Here is a 23,405-nt window from a genome sequence, read left to right on the forward strand (position 1 = left end):
CTTTTATCTTTTGCATCAAGACCCTGACAATTTAAGGAGCAAATATGTATTTTTTGGTCATAATTTTCTTATTAAAGATGATCATGTTGATATGTGTTAAAAATACTGGCAAGTCAGTATTCACCTCAGAAACTAACAAAACCTTTGAATAGACTTATTAAGAAGGGATATAATTACGATACTATTGTTAAGTCATTAAAGATTGCATATGTTGGCGTTAATATTGAGTCACTGATAAGGTCTTTGCATCGGAACTAAACACATTTATTCTAAAAACAGTTGTTGGCATGACACGGGTTATGTTCTTCTCATATATGTTATGATGGTATGATACTAAACCTCTATTGGGAAGGATTGTGCCTGATGTTCATATGAAGAAATCATAATCTTTCAGTCAGTTTAATTGAAGTCTGGAGCTGGCATGTCAGTTAACTGCTAGTAGTCTGTTGTTATTTATGTTTTATTGTCATTTTGTTTATTTTCTTATTTCATTTTCAGACTCGGACTTCTCTTGAACTGAATTTTAATTTGCGTACTGTTATGCGTTTACTTTTCTACATTGGTAAGAGGTAAAGGGGGAGGGTTGAGATCTCACAAACATGTTTAACCCCGTCGCATTTTTGCGCCTGTCCCAAGTCAGGAGCCTCTGGCCTTCGTTAGTCTTGTTTTATTTTAATTTTAGTTTCTTGTGTACAATTTGGAAATTAGTATGGCTTTCATTATCACTGAACTAGTATATATTTTTTAAGGGGCCATCTGAAGGACGCCTCCGGGTGAGCGAATTTCTCGCAACATTGAAGACCTGTTAGTAATCTTCTGCTGGTTTTTTTTTCTATGGTCGGGTTGTTGCCTTTTTGACACAAACCCCATTTCCATTCTAAATTTTATGTTAACATATTCAAGCTAATAAAGTACTGTATGACAATACAGATGCATATATATATAAAATTGAGAATGGAAATGGGGAATGTGTCAAAGAGACAACAACCCGACCAAAATAAAAAAACACAACAGCAGAAGGTCACCAACAGGTCTTCAATGTAGCGAGAAATTCCCGCACCTGGAGGCGTCCTTCAGCTGGCCCCTAAACAAATATATACTAGTTCAGTGATAATGAACGCCATACTAATTTCCAAATTGTACACAAGAAACTAAAATTTAAATAATACAAGACTAACAAAGGCCAGAGGCTCCTGACTTGGGACAGGCGCAAAAATGCGGCGGGGTTAAACATGTTTGTGAGATCTCAACCCTCCCCCTATACCTCTAACCAGTGTAGAAAAGTAAAAGCATAACAATACGCACATTAAAAGTCAGTTCAAGAGAAGTCCGAGTCTGATGTCAGAAGATGTAACCAAAGAAAATAAACAAAATGACAATAATACATAAATAACAACAGACTACTAGCAGTTAACTGACATGCCAGCTCCAGACTTCAATTAAACTGACTGAAAGATTATGATTTCATCATATGAACATCAGGCACAATCCTTCCCGTAAGTTGGTCTAGCAAATATATATATATATATACAACTCGTCTAAACATCAACTCAACAATGTTAGATCTGTAAATTTGCTTTCGCAAATTTTAGGTTCTTCCCTCGCCGGGATTCGAACCCATGCTTATATATATATATATATAACTCGTCTAAACATCAACCTAACAATGTTAGATCTGTAAATTGGCTTTCGCAAATTTTTGGTTCTTCCCTCGCCGGGATTCGAACCCATATATAGATTGCCTAACAATGTAATTTTAACACACTATTTAGTATGTAAATATAAGAATGTTTAAAATATTTACAAAATGATGAAAATAAACGCAATATTTCGCTAGACCAACTAGCTTTATCAAGCGTGCATCTATCCAGGTGAAATCGGATGTAGATGATAAGAAACTTTTGCAGCTCAATGTATATGTTGAACTTAGCTGCCTTGAAAATAAGAAAATTTTGCAGCTCAATGTCTATGTTGAATTTGGATTGAGCTGCCTTAAAAATAAAAAAAAAATTGGCAGCTCCAAGTATATGTTGCTCTTGGATTTAGCTGCCTTAAAAATACATAATAGGAAGTTGAAATTAGCAACGTCCATTGGCCGATATTACGGGATAAAAAGGACGATGCTTTTTTTTTAAATTATTCTTTATCTTTCCTGTATCTTTTCTCGTCTTTTTCGTTAAGACCATCAGGTTCTAATGTGTGAAGTTGGTGGATCCAAAGGTTTTCTCTTCTCCTTCTCGCCGTGGTGTCCCACTCGGTGTTGACTTCTATAATTTGGAAAGTGACATTTTCAAACGGATGTTTCGTTGAACGAAGATGTCTTGTGAGAGGGCAGTTTTTGTTGGTTTTGTACGATGAACGATGGTTATTAAGCCGAATATTAAATTTATCCATTGTTTCTCCCACATACTGAATGCCACAAGTGTCACATGTTAATATATAAATTGAGTTCTCCGTTTTACAGTTGGAATTTGAGTAGATGGTATACTTTTGTTTAGTAACGGAGCTGATGAAAGAACTGCTTGTATTGGCAGCTTTACAACACAAACAATTCCTTCGACCACATTATTTGTCGCAACCGGGCGATGGAGTAGACTGCTTTGCTAATAGAGAAGTCACTAATTTGTCACGGATGTTTTTAGGTCTTCTGAAGGCCATGACTGGTGGTGATGAAAATACTTTTTTTAGATTTAAATCATTTTCTATAATTTTCCAATGCTTCTGAACAATGGATGACACATTTTTAAAATCGGGATGGTAAGTGAGTAAAGGGGTGTTCTGTTAGCTGCTTTATTCTTATCTTTGTACTCAAGAAGTTCTTGGCGACTAGTTATGTTTGCTCTTTCGAAAGCGCTATCAATGATGTTGTTATTGTATCCTCGAACAACTAGATGTTTACGAAGTTGTCCAAGTCTAGCATCTTTCGTATTTTCATTAGAGCATATTCTCTTGATTCGTAATGCCTGGCTGAATGGGATACCACGGGAGCAGTGTTTAGGATGGCAACTTTTTGGAGAAAGGAATTGATGTTTGTCCGTTTGTTTGGTATGAAGGTCCGTTATAATGGTTCCGTTCTTGATGTAACTCGTAGTATCGAGGAAGTTAATTTTCTCCATAGAGGATTCATATGTAAATTTTATTGAATGGTGGAAAGAGTTACAGTGTCCTAGAAATTTATTAAGATGTTCTTGTGAATCTGTCCATTTGAAATCAATATCGTCAATGAATCGGAACCATGATAAGGGCTGATATGGAGCACTAGCCAAGAGGCGTTTTTCAAGTTGGCCCATAAATATGTTTGCATATGACGGGGCCATTTTCGTACCCATACTAGTACCGTCTATCTGGAGATAGTGTTTTTCATTGAAAGAGAAGTTGTTATTCTCCAGTACTAGTTTGAGAAGTGTAACAAGGCACTCGGTAGGAGGATTTTTTTCACTACGAGTGTTCCATGCCTCTTCACACGCTGCTATTTCTTCGTCTTGTGGAATGTTGGTATATAAAGAAGACACGTCCATGGATGCAAGTATAATATTGCTTGGTAAAGGATTGAGGCTTTCCATTTTCTTTAGATAATCAGTAGTGTCTTGAATGAATGATGGTAGTTCTTTCACATGAGATCTTAGATGATGGTCTACAAATTCTGATATCTTTTCAGTTGGATGACTATTCGCTGATACAATTGGTCGACCTGGATTGCCCGTTTTATGTATTTTAGGCACTTATATATATATATTTTTTGTTTGGGCATGTATCATATTTTCCCTCCAGATTATATGATCCGTTCATCCTATATATTGACTCTTAAAATTCAAGAGTTAATCTAAAAATGAGGGTACTTTCTCTAAAAATGAGGGTACTTTTTATATGGCCTTCCAAATACCGTTTCGATCCCTAACATCACTGAAGAGACATTTATTGTCGAAATCCGGATATGGTGTACTAAAGAAATATTGACGCCGACGTTTGTGGCTCTACATCCTGTCCACAAGTTAACAATTTTTTTTTTATCGTGACGTATTAAATTTATATTGAGATCCATTTTGTAACATCTTGTGATCAATTTTATTTGGCAATCGCCAATGGCAGTCAGCAGGGTTAAAGAACATCAGTTGTTCGACCTGTTAGTCAAATGCGTTTTGTTTAAATATACTTTTTCACTCTTTTGGTCTTTTGGAAAATGTTGTTTGTGCTGTTTTTAGACCCTTCTACAACGAAATTTGTTTGACATGCAACCGTATAAAAATTGCGGTTTTTATCCAACGCAGTCATAGGTTTGAACGTAGTTTTCAATTTAGACTCGTTTATTTTTTTTGTTTGGGCATGTATCATATTTTCCCTCCAGATTATATGATCCGTCCATCCTATATATTGACTCTTAAAATTCAAGAGTTAATCTAAAAATGAGGGTACTTTCTCTAAAAATGAGGGTACTTTTCATATGGCCTTCCAAATACCGTTTCGATCCCTAACATCACTGAAGAGACATTTATTGTCGAAATCCGGATATGGTGTACTAAAGAAATATTGACGCCGACGTTTGTGGCTCTACATCCTGTCCACAAGTTAACAATTTTTTTTTTATCGTGACGTATTAAATTTATATTGAGATCCATTTTGTAACATCTTGTGATCAATTTTATTTGGCAATCGCCAATGGCAGTCAGCAGGGTTAAAGAACATCAGTTGTTCGACCTGTTAGTCAAATGCGTTTTGTTTAAATATACTTTTTCACTCTTTTGGTCTTTTGGAAAATGTTGTTTGTGCTGTTTTTAGACCCTTCTACAACGAAATTTGTTTGACATGCACACGTATAAAAATTGCGGTTTTTATCAAACGCAGTCATAGGTTTGAACGTAGTTTTCAATTTAGACTCGTTTATATATATATATATATCAAATAAACTTAAATCTATATACAATATTTGTGCTATACATATTTCAGAACATGAATTAATATCTTCTATATAAAATAAGCAGTATCTTTTGTGTAAACATGTACTAAATTTGACAAGTAATATTAAGCAATAAAAAGTTGTATCATAACAGTGTGTATTACAGTTTTAGAAGGTACCGAGTCAGATTTTAAGTATAAGCTATTGATAATAAATTCGTTGCTTTGAACGGGTCCGTTAATCGCTACAAAACGTCGAAGTGCACAACAGTGTATACATTCTACATAAGAAAATACTGTACGAAGTCATGAGCATGACAATTGTTGTCAATCGTCTGGTATGTTGGAGTTTTTGATTTTGACATTTAGTGAAAGTTTAAACTCTAGGTTGGAGGCATATTCACGTTGAAATTATGCTTTCGAGTCCGATATTTTGACCTTTGAAAAAATAGAAATGCATATGAAATTTCCATTCTAGGATATAATTTTTGTAAAAAATCAGAGGAAAAGTGGTACAGTTTTAACTGTAAAAAGAGTTACTATTGAAAACTAAATTGCTGATATTATCTGAAATTTAACCTTTAATATTCAATTTTATTAAATATTATCATACTTTCCACTCTTAAAAGAACACATTCACTTGGTTAAAATACAATAATTAGTATATTGTGTATCAATACACAACCAGACAATTCCATGTCAAATCTACAATTAAAACAAAACTAATGTATTACCTCTATATTAACAGCTGACACATTGGCTCCAAGACCTACCAAAGCTTTAACCATATTCTCTTTTCCTCTACTTGCAGCTTGATGCAAAGGTGAATTACCCTTTAACAACAAATAATGAGTCAATCATAATAACATGACTGTCTTGTCGTAGCATGACAACTATCACGAAAGTTAAATACAACTAGAACACACCCGTGACTGAATTAAAGTATATAAATATGCGTAAGCCTTATTTAAGTATGGGGATTGTCATCTGATAATGTCATGCCGATTATAGGATATACAGTTGTCCCTTCTATCAAACTCTTTCTGTGTGAAACCGTCGACCTGGCACCTATCAACAATCAGTGGTAATTATATTTTTTTGCAAAACAAAAGGTCCTGGAATGGAGTATTTTTTAATCAACAGCTTTGTCCTATATAAGTTATAAATAAAGTTGAAGTATTTGATTCGCTGTTTTAACAAATTGAAAACTGTACCTCTTACGCCTTATTTTAAGGCCAGATTTTTAGTATTCGTATTGTTATCTTGGAAAGATTTACTGATTTTAAGTCCTACAATAGGGAACAATTTGACAATGGTTACATTCAGTAGTGTCAACCCTGTGATTATGACCAGTGTTTATAAAGCAAAATCCTAAATACACCGTTTGGTGTGCGCCTGTCAGATGCGGAACTTACAGATACGATAATAGGTAACAGGTGAATATTCAATTGGTATCGGTATCGGATTTGGTCCGGAACTTGTTAATTATTGGCAATATTAATTATGTGTAAAACATAAAGGTATGGAGTGGAGTACTTTTTAATCTACACCATTGTCCTGTACTAGCTATATATAAAGTTGAACTCTTTGATTTGTCGTTTTTACCCGATGACGGCTGACAAATTTGACCTCGTTATTCTAGTATTATAGATGTATAACTACTTGTATTGAAATAATTAGTTGAACAAGCTTCGTTGATAAGAGACTGAGGAAACAACAGGAAATCATATATAGTCACAGTGTATATTTATGTTACGAAAATTTGTTTTTTTCCAAATGCGTGCAACAAAAGCTTTAAAAGAGGAATGACAGATACCAAAGGGACAGTCAAACTCACAAATATAAAACAAACTGACAACACCATGGCTAAAAACTAAAAGAAAAACAGGAAAACAATAGTACACATGACACAACATAGAAAACTAAAGAATAAACAACACGAACCCCACCAAAAAGAAGGGGTGATATCAGGTGCTCCGGAAGGGTAAGCAGATCCTGCTCCACATGGAGCACCCGTCGTGTTGCTTATGTGATTAAAAATCTGGTAAATAGTCTAATTCGGTAGGTCAAATTCATGAAAGGGAAGGGGATTGTAGTTACGACGTAAGGAACATATCCGATATCATTTGTGAAACAGTTATTCCATAACGGTCAACCAACTCGTGATGGCGTCCGTAAAATTTACGAAGGGATGATTTTAACTTCACCATTTGGAACTCTTGGTTTAATAGCTTCCTTTTAAGCAGAAACCCTCTATCAAGAAAATCATGATAGGAAATGCAAGCACGGGAATATCGTATCAATTGAGAGATATATACCCCGTATGCAGGTGCTGCTGGAATGTTGCTACTTGAAATGGAAAGTTCACAATTGGAAAGCTGAAATCATCTCTTGTCGTAAAGTTTTGTCTTCAACTGACCCTCATTGTCAATTTCTAGATGTAAGTCAAGATATGAAGCCGATTGTATCTGTTGTATCCTTTATCTCCAATTCGATGGGATAGATGCGTTCCACAAAGTCACCAAATTTTGAATTGTTTAGTGAAAGAACGTCATATATATAGCGGAAAGTAGACTTAAATGATATTGCTAACTTCTTATCTTTCTTCCTAAGAAGTTCCTGCATGAATTCAGCCTCATAATAATAACGAAACAAGTCAGCAAGTAGAGGGGCACAGTTTGTTCCCATTGGGATGCCAACAGTCATCAATGATTCAATCTAACAATTTCAATCATACAATACAATTTGAGCTAGAAGACAAATAACTTAGAAAATATCACCAACTTAACAAGTAAGAGACATGATGCGTAAAAATTAAAGTCTCCTTCTATATGTGAATGCAGATTATTTTTAGGTAAAAAAAAGAATTACTTGAAACTAGTAAAACTATTTCAAAAATTACTAATTGAATTATTTTTAATTTAATGCAGAAAATCATTTCTTGATATCACTTCTCATTAATAGGGTGGATTAAATAAATTTCTTAGAATCATTACTATTAAAGTTTCCTTGTATTCCTTTCTTAATTTTCGGAATCTTATTTCTAATTGCATAGAAACTTAATTTACAAACATTATAAATAGTCGTCTATGGAAAATAACTCCCACGACACAATATATGTTTAGTTTTGTATTAAAGGGAATTTGCTGATTAAGAAGATTTAGTTGAATATTATTTTCACAACTAAACTTATTAAATCATCTTAGCTTTGACAGTCATTTATAAATATATTTTATATTCAATAATTGTTTTTTTTTTAAATGTTATAATATTTTATTTGAATTTTACATTTGTTAGAGATACATGAAGTACCGGTACCTTATCCCGACCTCGTTAACGTTAGAATATAGCATTTTATTGATAAGTTAGTACTTGTTAGTGCACAATATGTATATATAGTAATAATGACATGTATGTAACTGAATACAAATATGATAACATGATGTATAATAAATTCTAATTTATGAAATTAATTTAATTTTTGCTGCAACCAGATTATGGAATTTTTCATATTTGCCTTCTTTATTTATCAATATTTCAATACTTGTTAATGTGTATAAAAACATAACGATTGCGTTCACAAATTTAATAGATGATATGAACAATGATGAATAATAAATAGTATTTCCTATGAAAAAAACAATGAAAACAAAAATGGTGACCCCCATTTTATTTTACATATTCCGATTTAACTCGACTCAAGGAATAAGTTTGGCCAAAAGTTTGGACAACGAAAGGTGAAAGATAATCTAAACACTACAGGAAGTATTTATGTACTGCAGTACCCTACAATTTAGCAACATCATGAACATTTAGAATAAAGTTTATTCCGATTAATTATTATTAGGCATATATTTATGGTTGTTGATATGAAATGATATGCGTGTGTATCTAAGCGATTCCATCTCGACGTCCGTTTCTTAAATTGACGTCAAAGCTTAATGTCATAATAATAAGAAAAGACAAATTGGTGGCCAAAGCTTTTTCCCTCATTTGTACATGTTATATGTTATTCTCTAATAGATATCAATTACGTGGATTCCCTTACCGGCGTCTTTTTTCAGACTTGATTTTTGATGAACACAACTGTCATTTTCCTGATAAGATACAGGAATTTACCAAATGTACATAGTTTGTTTGAATTTAACCCAAACAGTGCTTTAGGTCATATGTTAGCTAGTTAATCATACCCCTTAACGATTGGGTATATTTCTCTGTAATTTGTTTAAGTGAATGTTCAAGCAAGTATATTTAAATCTAGTTTATATATATTATATTCGTCTGTGTCGGTGTTGACCTCACCTCGATCACGTTATAGTACCTAGAAATTATTAACCTCATGTTGTAAATGTATTTATTATTCAAATTATGTTTTAACCAAATAACATGTTTTTTTTCAAACATATAATATACAATATAAAAAAAACTAAATGACAAAGCTTACTAACGTAAGGAAATGCTTTTCAAACCAACCTGGCATTATATATTAAATGTTATATATATCTTGACAATAATCATTTGATAATACGGATAAGCTTAATAGGACAAACGTATTTCAGTTTGTCCAGTGAATGTCAAAAAAATAGTAAACGTTAATTCTTAATTGGTTTACAAAAGAGGGACGAAAAATACCAAAGGGACAGTCAAACTCATAAATGAAAAACAAACTGACAACGCCATGGCTTAAAATGAAAGATACAAAAATAGACAAACAATAGTATACATGACATAAAATAGAAAACTAAAAAGAATAAACAACCCCACCAAAAACAAGATGATCTCAGGTGCTCCGGAAGAGTGAGCAGATCCTGCTCCACATGTGGCACCCGTCGTGCTGCTTATATGATAACAATTCCGGTAAATAGTCTAATTTGGTAGGTAACATTTATAAAAGGGACTTGTTTGCTTACTATAACTACATTCAGCCGTTCACAATTTCATTCGTTTTATGTTAAGATCTGTATCTCACATAATAATCAGTCATATACTATCTACTGTTTATAAAAAAGAAAACAGAGTACAGAAAATATCAAAACCCCAGCTCCGCTAAAACTATCAGGTAAACAGGAAGTTGTTATGTGAAGAATCTGAAAACGCATCCATGGTATAACTGAAATCAAATTTCAGAAATGCGTGTTATACAGTTCCTTCAAACAATGCGACGATAAATATTCATGGGAAGGACTGACAGAATGACGGATGGGCTGATAGTTGAATGGACAGACAGACAGAGGTTAAACAGTTTTTCCCCACTAATTGTTAAGCGGGAGTATATAAAGCTCAATATCCTTGGTTTGTATGCAGAAAATAAAAAGGTGTTTTTGTTTTTTTTCTGTAATTTTTGAATTGCTAGATTTTGTGTACTTATTTTGCATGCATCATTTCTTAAAAAATGCTTAAGTTTCACCAATGCAATCATAATATACAATAAAGTCCATAATAACATAACAAAATCAAATAACAAAATGCATCAAAAACGAATGGACATGTACTGTCATATTCCTGACTTGGTTCAGGCATTTTCAAATGTAGAACATGGTGGATTGAACCTGGTTTTATAGGGAGAAGCATCAACTCAACAGTAAAAAATAGACACCAGGCGTATAGAAAAAGAAATATCTTGCTATGCTTTAATAATCACAGATCAGTCGAGTTTTGATCCAGTAAAAATGTCACAATGATTAATCGAACAAAACAAGTAAATCACACGACGATCATTGTATCTTAAGATGTACTAATACAAAAGCATGTCACTTGTTAGCTGAGACACATACAAAACACATTCGGTAATTAATTACTGGAGGTGACCGATGATCTTGTGAAATTGCAATTAAATCGTTCGCCTTTACCATGTTGGGATCGCTATAATTTAAGTTTAAAACGCCTGAACATTTAGAACAGTAATAAAGCAATGTCTCCATTCCTAATGTGTAATTTAAGAACAGATATTAAGACTTTTTTTTTTATTTGATTCAATAAAGAAATTGCCAATGTTATACAAGTGTAATAACGAATATGCCATACTTGTAAACTCTACTTGGATTGAAACAAACAAGAAAAATGCAAATTGCATGAATAATCTGTTTGATTTTAATTGCATTTTTTGCAAATTGTAAACATGTGTTTGTCAATAATCAATTACAATTTGTAATGGTTCTAAATTACCTGTTGGTGCAGTATTGTGTTATTCATATTACACAGACAATTCACATGCGTTTTGAAACCAAAAAAAAAATAATCTGGTATTGGCCTTCAATTTGACTTTTTGCTGTATACATTATTTTTCTCACTTAGAATGCATTATATTATACAGTAATGTCAGCCAATCAAAAATTAAGATTCTTATGAAAAAAACATCAGTGAACTAGTATATATTTGTTTAGGGGCACCTGAAGGACGCCTCCGGGTGCCGGGATTTCTCGTTTCATTGAAGAACTGTTTGTGACCTTCTGTTGTTGATTTTTTTCTAATGTCGGGTTGTTGTCTGTTTGACACATTCCCTATTTCCATTCTCAATTTTATGTAATTAAATAATAAATATATTTGTTGTTGATGTTATTATTAAAAAAAAAAGGCATCTTTTGACATAACAACTCTAAGATACTCGTCCTTTTTTTTTTGCAGACCCATATACCCTTCATTCCAATATCTTAGTACTAAATAATTCTAATTGCAAAGCAAAATTGCAAAATCAGGTTCTGAAATTTTAACAATTAGAACATAAAATAAAATATTGACCCAAATTTATATTCACAAGAAAACTTTAACGTTTATGACTACTTTTTATAAATATTGAATAAAATGAATGTCTTTAAACTCTAATATATTTGGAGTGCAATAGCTTTTTGTACATTTTGCATACAACTGAATTTTCATTGGGATAACATTTTACTTTATCACACATGTACATCCTACCTTGTCATTTGTGATATACCAGTCGTCTGTTTTGCATTTATCTTCGAGTAAATCTAGTGGTGTCTTTCCCTACGTAAAAATGTAATACATAAATTGTGTGATTGTCGCTAATAATGCTTATGTTGAGTAAGTAGCATAAATAAATCTTCGGATATGTGTTTAATAGTAATAAACTATTATGTGGTTGTACTCCAAAGTAAGTTAAATGAGAAGTAATGTATGACAAGTTATTCAGCATGTTTCTGTCGTTTGTTTAAATGAAAGATTACAAACATAAAGCATATCAACTGAAAAAAAAAATCATATTGCTGTTATAAATGATTGAAATGTGTTTCTATTTGATATAGCAAACGTTTCTTCAATAATTGCTGAGTTTGATTAAAAGAAATATTTTCCTGGTTATTTATTCGAAGATGTGGTATGAGTGCCACTGAGTCAACTCTTAATCAATCTCTCAATCCAAGTCACAATTAGGAAAAAGTAAACTATTAACAGTCAAAGTATAGCCTTCCATTAAGAGCATTTGTTCAACAGAACAGCAAGCTATAATTAATAAGGATATTTATAATAAAATGTTTACTTCATTCTTTTACATAGAAGTGCCAAAATTCCGTTTTACAGTACTATAAAATAAAACAAATTTTATTGCAAAAATTGTATCCGATGAATTCATTTAAAGATAGATTTTTAGATCAATAGTTCATTGGTATAACAAAATGGAAGTACATGTGGATCAAGAATAATACGCCAACAAAAACCACCCAAAAAACAGTAAACTAATACCTCAGTATAGCAGGCCACGATCGCACTACTATCTGTAAACAAAAATGAAAATGATTACAATCGTAGTTCGATCGTGCAGATCGCAGTAAGGTTGTAGTACGGTCGTTGCCGTCATGACTATGATGAGCGTGGCCAACTTTGAACATGTTAAACAAATTCGTGGTGTGGTCTTATAAAGGTAGAAGAAGAAGCGTAGTTAGAACGCAGTAAGGCCGATGTAAGATCGCAATGGTCGCTGTACCATCGTAACGATAACTCCACCAGTCGGACGGAAGCGGCTTGATATGCCGGGACACTAAAATGATTGTCTATAAGATACACTAGGGGTTATGTACTTTATTTTGAGTTGATGGTTAATTTCGACGGTATTGTATTGCCCATATTATCATTCAGCACGACAGCGACAATCTGAAGAGTCGAAATTTTCTAAGTAAATTCCATCATAAATTTGTTAATGGATCCAGAACATCCATCACCAATTGAAGAATATCCTAAGGCTTTATTACAGGACATGTTCAGAGGTGTTAAAAAACAAGGTGATATCAACTCTAAACTCCGTTAAGAGCTCATTAAATTATTCATTCTCGGTACTTTTCTATCCAAAATTCATGTATTTGGTTTTGATGGGTTTTTTTGGGTTTTTTTTAACAACATAAATAAATATTTATTTCAAATATTGGCTTGTTACAATATCATTCAGGAGTCCAAGCTCCTCCTGATGTTCCCTGTTACAATCCACTTATCACTCAGGGTAGTGATTAGTTGCAAAATACATATTACATTTTTTACATCATATATATATATATATATTAGATAATATCACTTAATCACGATATATGTTTTCTTATAGTTGCTAAAACATTACTTTTAATTTTCAAACATACTCTTCCATTGAAATCATTGCGAAAAATTGAGTAAACATTGACATTTTTTGTCTTTTGGTCAGATATGTAGTAGGCTTTATAAATTGAAAAGCCCACAATTGTTAAAAAATAGTTTAAGTCAAAATATTCTTCTTTTTGGTTTTGATGTTATTCTCATCGAATTTTGTCTAATGCTTAGTTCGTTTCTGTGTGTGTTACATTTTAATGTTGTGTCTTTTTTCTCCTCTTATATTTAATGCATTTCACTCAGTTTTAGTTTGTTATCCCAATTTTGTTTTTTGTCTATAGATTTACGAGTTTTGCACAGCGGTATACTACTGTTGCCTTTATTTATCCCGTAACAGATTTAAATTAAAGAGGTATAATTGTCCAACCTTTTTCACAATCATTAAACCCAAAAAGCTTTTATAGCAGTGAAATAACTCCTTTTATCTATCACTTATCTAATCCCCCCTTTTCAAATTGACCAATAATTGAATTTCTTTTTTACTTTATCTGGTTTATTATCCAAAACAAATTTAAAACAACTTTTTTCTATTTCTTTTTTCTATTTCTCTGGCACTATACAGACAGATCGATCCCACAAAAGTAAAAATGGCCACAATTAGTGTTTTGATTATACTTTTTCCCAAAAATAGTAAGTTTTTCTTTGTTGCCAAGAACAAATCAATGTATTCATATTTTATGTTTCCAATTTAATTGATCACATTCCTCCCAACCATGCCCAGAGTATATGCTAAGAGTTTCAACTGGTCCATTACTTCAGATTTAAGTTTTTCCACCCATAACCCCTCTGTTTTATTTCTTTTTAATTTCAATCCTGAACCACATATTTCAAATTCGTTCATAGCTTCTTGAACGTCATATTAACAACAACATAAAGTAGTATTATCTGCTAGTTGCGAAATTTTTATACTATGACATTTGCAAGCTAATTTGATTCTTATACCTTTACAATCAGTATTGCGTCTTAATCTTGGAGCCATAATTTCCACAGATAAAGCAAATAATAATGCAGATAAAGTTCATACCTGCCGTATACCCCAGGCGTTGCGGTTTATAAAACTTTCAAGCACGGTTTTTGTACTCAGACATATTTTGTGTTTCGAGCACTTATTTGGTATGCGGAGTACTGAGTAAAGTTTTATGATCGAGAGCCATGGTGTTAAAGACATCAGACATCCAACCAATATTCATATCTCATGTTTGAATATCGTTATTTAAAGTCTTAACCCAACTTATAAAAGAATCATTAAATCCAAAACGTTTAAAACTGAAAACCAAAAAAAAAGTATGAGGAACTTAACCTAGACATTTTATACACTTTCAATAGTTTTAACAGATTTGATGTCTGTCATAGTTTAAAATTGCAGGTTCTTTTTAAAGTAGTGTTAGATTCAATTGATTTCAAGATAAAGTATTTAAGAAAATATGCGACTGTTAAGAGATGTTTTGTTATCTTTCCTTCGTGTCTCCCTGTTGTTGATCACGCCATTTAAGAAAGTCACGGTAGCCACAATTTAGTTTTCAAATGAGCGATCGAATCAGAAATTATAATTCTCTCTGGTTATGAAATATACAATTGATATGACGAGGCGAGTGAAATTCATTTTCAAGACTGGTATTTTTTGCAAATACCCTCAAGAACATGAAATATCTGTTTAATTACACCGAATGTCAATGTGCAAGTCGAGATAGAGTATTGTTTAGCAAATACCACGGCAGAGAGGGTAAAAAGGGCATATCCTTTTAGCAAATACCCCGGCGACGTTAAAAAAAAGAACGATATCAATTTTATTACAATAAATTGGTGAAAAATGCACTGGCTTTCAACCAATCAAAGCTCAGGATTCTTACATAAGGTGTAATTAAATCACATATTTGTCACTTTAGTTGGGTCTGACTCATACATAATGTTGTATCAAAGATGGCGACAATATTTGACGTTTAAAACAAATAACTAAACCGGTATGTAGTGTCAGTCTTGTGTTAAATGTTTTGAACAAAAAAATATATAAACTACATTATTTTTACTATTTAATGCAAATGAGAGGAAAACTAACATAAATGATATTCATATATGTAAAACTCAAATTGACGTCCAGTCTCTACACAGGCAATTTTTTCCAACGTGTGTTTCACGTTTGTGCTCATCACGTGAGAATAACGTTTTTCCCACGTGTGTAGCACCTTCAAATAGAGATGACCAAGCAAAAAAATGATATGTCAATAAGAACAACAAAGACAATATTTCATTTTTTTCAAATCGCTGCTTCACATAAATGTAATGTTGTATTATCACGTTTATATCACGTGGTATATATTTAACGTGAATATCACGTTGTATTATCACGTTGATATCATGTAGCATTATACATAACGTGAATATCACGTGTGACCAACGTTTTGTCACGTTTGTGCTCATAACGTGAATATTACGTTTCTGCTCGTTTTACGTTCTACTCACGTTGTGTGGACAACGTGAATATCACGTGATTATCATGTTAAAATCACGTTTCTCAAATCGACGTCCAAATTTAAAAAAAAATTATAACATACTAGATTTAAATATGTAAGCAAGTTGCGATTTTTTCATAAAAATAGTGATATGTGGTAATGCTCTTCAACCTCGTACTTCGTACTTCGTTTGGCCTTCTTAACTTTTTTTGAATTTGAGCGTCACTGATAATTCTTTTATAGACGAAACACGCGTCTGGCGTATATAGAAATTTAAGTCCTGGTAAATATGACGAGTTTATGACATGAATAACGTAAACACTTCAAATCAGAAAAATGACTGCATTATTTTTATATCAAAAAAAGAAAAACAAATATGAGAGAAATAAACTATATTTCCTTTTAAAATTGTTATACGATGATGACTGATGTACCCATATTTTGACTATTTTATTAATTGTGACTGTTTATTTAACGCATCATGTAAATGTAGCGGAATTTGATGAGACTGTTATTAAAGTGAGAGGGTTAGCGCTATAGAACCAGGTTTAATCCACCATTTTCTACATTTGAAAATGCCTGTACCAAGTCAGGAATATGACAGTTCTTGTCCATTCGTTTTTTATGCGTTTTGTTTTTTGATTTTGCCATGTGATTATGGACTTTCCAAATTGATGTTTCTCTGAGTTCAGTATTTTTGTGATTTTACTTTTTTCTATTGCAAATTAATGCATTACAGGCCCAATATGTCGAGTTAAACATGTTTGAGCACATTATCTGAACAGTTGTTTAACAGTAAACCATATAAGATACGATTCCAATTTCTTGCGTATATGTTTCATCTAAGTTGTACAACTCCGAAATCGGTTGAAACATATCTGACAGAGTCTGATTAGAATACTCTCAACACAACTGTCTGTACTTCTTTATTTTGTCTATTGTTGAATATTGAATAATGGCATGTAGATGTCGTTTTTGTTGTCGTAAGGTTGCTTTCTCCGAGACATACACTTACATGCTTGTAATTTGTTAACATGAATATGAATGACACACTTCTATGTACATGTAGATCAATTCGAATAACTTTTGATCAAGATAAATTTAAATATGCATGATACTTGTTTCGAGTTATGTTTGAACCCTACACAACAAGAACATGTATAAGTTTAAACCACGGTTTATTATGTAAATTAGACATCGATAAAAGACGACTACAATCAATCGGGCGTAGTTTTGTAAATACATGCCGTCACATGGGACGTCGATTCGAGTATTAAACTATTGAACGTCGATTTGAGAAATATTCCACAACTGCAACAAGTGTGATATTTCTCCACTCGAGACAGTTAACTTTTAAAATTTAAAGCACGAGAGTGTTAAATAATGATATTGTGGCAAAATCTTTTTTTCTATATTCAAAGTTACGTGAAAGATGGAGTGTTTCTTTTTCAATTTATTTTTGTCGTTTTTTATTTGAAACATGTTTGTACCCAGGGTAAACTAAAAAGTGTAGTTGAGCTTTATTGGTTAACCAGAAAGGATTATGATGATTAAAATATTTTCTTTGCTTCTCGGGATCAATCAGATAAGAGTATTTTAGAGTGCACCGTTATATGCAAATTTTTATCGAAGTACGCTTTAAAAATTGTTATTTTCTTAACCTGTAATTAGTATATAAACTAGATAATTTATTATTATGGTCGCTCGATCGTATAATTCCAAGGTCTGTATAATACATAATCAACATTTTTGTATACATTAACTCGTCTTTGTTTATTTATATTAAGTTATTGCATGTAAGGGCTTACGGGTTTATTACAACTCAATGTCTGAATAAGACTCTGCAACCTGGTTTGAGTAAAACCGATATGCTTTTTTCAGGGTTACATGTATTCTTCGTTACTTTATACTGTCATGTTTTATCTAATTACAAATGCCCCGAGAGCGTATCTTTAATCCGATCGACAACCCTAAATTCCGGTCCGACACGAAGTTCTCCTGCTGAGGGGAGGGGTCTCGATCTTCTGCTGCAAAGGCTATGGATATCGTCATATATAAATTGAATGCATGTTTGCACCTTCATTGTGGTTTAAAGCGTCGACCGAAGTACATTGTGTATGCAGCTTGGAATCTTCGCTCTCACTCCATATATATCGTATTATGTCACTAACACACCATGTACATGTAACTAATAATATTGAAGGAGAGACACTATTATATGTCTATGATGGATGTTTTGACGATCTAAACTGCCTATACAACTGATGCACGGTCGGTAAATTGTTTTACTTCTACTTGAAGTTCTAATCGGCCGTGTCTGGTTATACAGTCCATACACGGTCCGTTTCCAATGTTCAACAAGCGGAAGTTTTTACGGACCTTGACTTGCTATGCAGTATACTATCAGATTATAATAAAAAGCATAAAGTTAAATAAGTAAAGGATGTATTATAGATGAAAAAAGTAATTTTCAAATATTTTTATTTGATAATTGTTCTAAGGTAAAAAAAAATAGTGAAATTATTAGTATGCCCGATTTATGGTTTTATGATTTCTGGTCTGTTCATGATTTTCGTCCGTCTGTTTTTTCGTCCGTCCGTTTGTCTATCCGTTCGTCCGTCCCGCTTCAAGTTTAAGTTTTGGTTTAAAGTTTAGTCGAGGTAGTTTTCGATGACGATGAATTGCAATCAATTTGAAACTTTATTATAGCCTATTAGCATGATTAAGATCTTCCTAAGTTTAATGCCAAATTAGATATTTGACCCTATTTTCACAGTCCAATGAAAAGTGAAAATGATAGTGCGTAGGGGCATTCGTGTACTGGGGACACATTCTTGTTCTGATATGTTTTTGCATTCAATTTATACAAGATTTAATCTTTTTGAAATAAAATAAAAATAAGGTGAAGGAGTATATTGTGAAAGGTGAAATAACTCGAATTATTATTTTAAAACAACTGTTAAATACAATTATTAACGACATAAAGCAAAGGTAAGGAATGTTAATCAACAGTGCCTGTGTTTGACGCCAAAGCTGTCAAGTGAAGCCACGCACTGAAATGGGTAATTTGAGTTTACACAGCCAGTTGCACTCCTTGTCTAAGGAGAATTACGAATTTACCGGCATTACGATACGAGTCTAGATCCCTCATCTGCTGATATGACACCTGCTGATTTTGCACCTTTAACCTGCAAATTTTACCCCTACGTAGAACAACTAAAGTTGCTTCCCTTTGTACACTTACGGATCGTAAATTAAAAAATCGATGCCATGTTACTTTATTGATTAAGTTGAATAACAGCTAGCATTAGTTATGTAAGATTGCAGGAAAGTATGATGTAAATGGCTTGTCAAATTTGAATTTACTTTTAAGAGTTTTGTCTTTTTTTATATTTAAACTAAAAGGAGGAAATGGGTTATGTTTTTCTTAACATTTTATTGTTTGGACGCCACGAAAAGAAGTTTGCCACACAATTAATATAATTTTATCTTTGATTTTATAATGAAAGCAAAACGATGATTTGTGTGATTTACAAAATGTAAAAAGGGGGAGAATAGTCAGTCTAAAATTTGACTTCGTTCACAGTGAACATGATTATCATGATATATATAGGGTATCTGTGCACTTTCAATTTAATCATGGTGTAAATGTATTTTATAATTTGTATCAATATATACAATCATTATGCATTGTATTCACATATATATTTTATAGACATATAGAGGAACCTTGTTAATTTGCTTAATCTTTTTGTCTTGTGTTCCAAGATCAGCTTTTTTAACTAGTAATTACTCATTTATTCAATTATTAAACATTAACTGACTCTCAATTTTGCTGCGGTGTTGTCCCAATACGGGTGGAGACAGGACGTTACGAGAGTCTTCCAATAGATAAAAGAACTTGTTTTGTTTGTGACGATATTACCGAAACGAAGGAGCATGTATTGACTGTATGCCCGTTGTACGACGATCTTAGAGAAGAACTGTATAAGGTTTTTAACTTTGAAAACGAACATTTTAGTATATTGTTGAATTCCTGGAAACTTTTATTTATTTAAGCGTGTGAAAATATTAAGCGATACAAAAATGTGTCAAAATCTGCAAACTTATTTTAGATCCTAGAAGACGGTTTTTTTTATAGTAAAATTGATGTAAATATGTTTCTATATTTAACATTTGTTTTATAATAGCTTTTTGGAAATTCGTAAATACTATAATTCCTTTTTAATCCGTCTCTCATAATTCTTACTAGAATGGCAGTAATTATTTAAAGGTTTTCTTTTATAATGTGAATTGTGTATACTATATTATTGATGGCGAAACGTTAATAAATGATTATTGTATTATTGTATTGTATACCCCCACAACACTAGTATTAATGTATTGTATATCGCTACAACACTAGCAGAAGAAGTCTTTATAAAGGGGTCATATCAGCAGGTGATGTTATAAGTAAAAAAAAGGATCAATTGAGACACTTTCTATGGTGTATATAGAAAGGGTCGTATCAGCAGGTGATGCTATAAACAAAGAAAGGATCAATAGGGACACTTTCTATGATGTCTATAGGAAGGGGTCATATCGGCAGGTGATACTATAAGTAAAGAAAGGATCAATAGAGACACTTTATATGGTGTCTATAGGAAGGGGTCATATCAACAGGTGATGTTATAAGTAACGAAAGGATCAATAGATACACTTTCTATGGTGTATACAGGAAGGGGTCATATCAGCAGGTGATGTTATAAGCAAAGAAAGGATCAATAGAGACACTTGATATGATGTCTATATGAAGGAGTCATTTCAGCAGGTGATGTTAGAAGCAAAGAAAGGATAAATTGAGACACTTTCTATGGTGTCTTTATGAAGGGGTCATATCAGCAGGTGATGTTATAAACAAAGAAAGGATCAATAGGGACACTTTCTATGATGTCTATATGAAGGGGTCATATCAGCAGGTGATGTTTTAGGTTAAAAAAAGAACAATAGAGACACTTTATATGGTGTATATAGGAAGGGGTCATATCAGCAGGTGATATTATATGTAAAGAAAGGATCTATATCACTAACGGAAAGCTGAATACTAAAATTTATGATAAAAGGGATGATTTTTCATTTCCTATCGTTAATTATCCGTTTTTAGATGGTGACGTTCCCTTGTCACCATCTTATGGTGTTTATATATCTCAACTTGTACGATTCGCTCGTGTATGTAACAATGTTTAACGAGAGAAATTTATGTATTACTGAAAAATTATAACACCAGGGTTTTCGATATCAAAAACTAGTCAAAACATTTACTAAATTTTATCATCGGTATAAAGATATCATTCGTAAATATAGCTCAACATGCAGACTTTTTATACGTTCAGGTATTTCACATCCAATTTTTTATGGAAATATTCTTTATAAAGCACAAAGGTGTCAGTATTCACCTCATAAACTTACAAAACCTTTGAATAGACTTATTAAGAAGGGATATAATTACGATACTGTTGTCAAGTCATTAAATATTGCATATTTTGGCGTTTATATTGAGTCACTGATAAGGTCTTTGCGTCAGAACTAAACACATTTATTCTAAAAACAGTTGTTGGCATGACGCGGGTTATGTTCTTCTCATATATGGTATGATGGTATGATACTAAACCCCTTACGGGAAGGATTGTGCCTGATGTTCATATGATGAAATCATAATCTTTCAGTCAGTTTAATTGAAGTCTGGAGCTGGCATGTCAGTTAACTGCTAGTAGTCTGTTGTTATTTATGTATTATTGTCATTTTGTTTATTTTCTTTGGTTACATCTTCTGACATCAGACTCGGACTTCTCTTGAACTGAATTTTAATGTGCGTATTGTTATGCTTTTACTTTTCTACACTGGTTAGAGGTATAGGGGGAGGGTTAAGATCTCACAAACATGTTTAACCCCACCGCATTTTTGCGCCTGTCCCAAGTCAGGAGCCTCTGGCCTTTGTTAGTCTTGTATTATTTAAATTTTAGTTTCTTGTGTACAATTTGGAAATTAGTATGGCGTTCATTATCACTGAACTAGTATATATGTGTTTAGGGGCCAGCTGAAGGACGCCTCCGGGTGCGGGAATTTCTCGCTACATTGAAGACCTGTTGGTGACCTTCCGCTGTTGTGTTTTTTTTATTTTGGTCGGGTTGTTGTCTCTTTGACACATTCCCAATTTCCATTCTCAATTTTATAAATAGAGACACTTTCTATGGTGTCTATATGAAGGGGTCTATAGGAAGGAGTCATATCAGCGGTGATCTTATAAGTAAAGAAGGATCAATAGTGACACTTGAATTTAAAAAAAATATACTAAAGGATTGTATTTGTTCTTTTCTGTTATATAATTAAAGTACTGAAGTGCTGAACATCGGATGACTGCATGTTAAACAAAATCACATCTCTATACCTGAAAGCGAGGTTGAAAACCAGATATATTTGTGTTGGAGACAAGTTCGGGAAATACATGACCGGGAATTCAACCTCATCGTAATTAGTATTATATTGTAGTGATACAAATCAGTATACTCTGGTTTGTTGTTATATATTTAATTAATATTTGTGTATCATAGTTATGATCATGTATATAACATTTTCATCCATTTGTATATCCTTCTATTCTACTATACTAAGCATAGTGCAGTGCAAGTGCATGGTGGACACTCTTTGAGAGAGAGCATGGGTGATAGGGAGAATGCAAACGTTCTTGAGATATTCTTCCGCATGCGTTTTTTGGGCGTTGGCATAGATATTAAAGATTTGTTACTTGTTTATATATTTCTCTGTGTGCTGGTGGTTCTACCACAGGGGTTTTGTATGCGTCTAGTGCTGTGGTTTATACTCAATCACTGCCGCTGGCTAACTCACTTGTGGGTGAAAAGAAAGTCGAGTGTGCAAATCTTTCCTGCCAGTACAAAGTCTCTACACTATCCAAGACTTCTACAGTGCCTCCCTGCAACAGCACACGGTAACTAGGTTTCATTATCTTAGGCGTCATCTGTGGAAGATCTCGGAACAGCAAGGGCCCCAGAGATGCAGTGTGTAGGCCAACCGGCGTGTGGAAACGCCCTAACACTCATCAGCCTTGCCCCAGCTTTGGGTCAAATAGTATAACTGCCTTGTGATTGGATTATTGAATCAAAGCATATGGGAGTAAATCCAGACAGAAAATCCGGGTAGATGGAACTTGTTAGCAACGGCAATGGAAGGAATGGAAACCCCTACCGAAAAGCTGCCGGTCCTCCGGGCACAGGGGGTTAAGCGTAGGGTTAACCACCCTGCCTTGGAAAAAAATATCGATTACAGAAACGACTACAATAACCACTACTCTTTCTCGTCACAGACTGGAGGAACAACATGTTTTTAACCGAAAACAGAAGATGACGTGAAGACCGATGGAACTGTTTTCAAACAAACTCACCACCTGAATAGGCACATGGAATGTAAGAACACTGT

At 33.1% G+C, this 23,405-nt stretch overlaps 1 protein-coding gene across 1 annotated transcript; it reads right to left on the reverse strand.

Annotated features, from left to right (window-relative positions):
- Window positions 1-2,702: 2,702 nt before the first annotated feature.
- On the reverse strand, window positions 2,703-22,947 carry LOC134719344 (uncharacterized). The gene is made up of 2 exons (XM_063582354.1): window positions 22,818-22,947; window positions 2,703-3,721 (listed from the first exon to the last, which is right to left on the reverse strand). The coding sequence occupies exons 1-2, from the start codon at window positions 22,945-22,947 to the stop codon at window positions 2,703-2,705; spliced, it is 1,149 nt and encodes a 382-aa protein (XP_063438424.1).
- Window positions 22,948-23,405: the final 458 nt, after the last annotated feature.

The sequence above is a fragment of the Mytilus trossulus genome, chromosome 5 (genome assembly GCF_036588685.1).
Source record: "Mytilus trossulus isolate FHL-02 chromosome 5, PNRI_Mtr1.1.1.hap1, whole genome shotgun sequence".
In the NCBI taxonomy this organism is placed as follows: Eukaryota; Metazoa; Mollusca; class Bivalvia; order Mytilida; family Mytilidae; genus Mytilus; species Mytilus trossulus.

Bases quoted from the DNA above. Each gene is read 5' to 3' on its own strand.
- LOC134719344 (XM_063582354.1), bottom strand. From the start codon at position 22,947: ATGACGCCTAAGATAATGAAACCTAGTTACCGTGTGCTGTTGCAGGGA. The intron at 3,722-22,817 runs GTGAGTTAGCCA...TATATATATAAG, and splicing joins GACTTTCTTTTCACCCACAA to TGCCTAAAATACATAAAACG.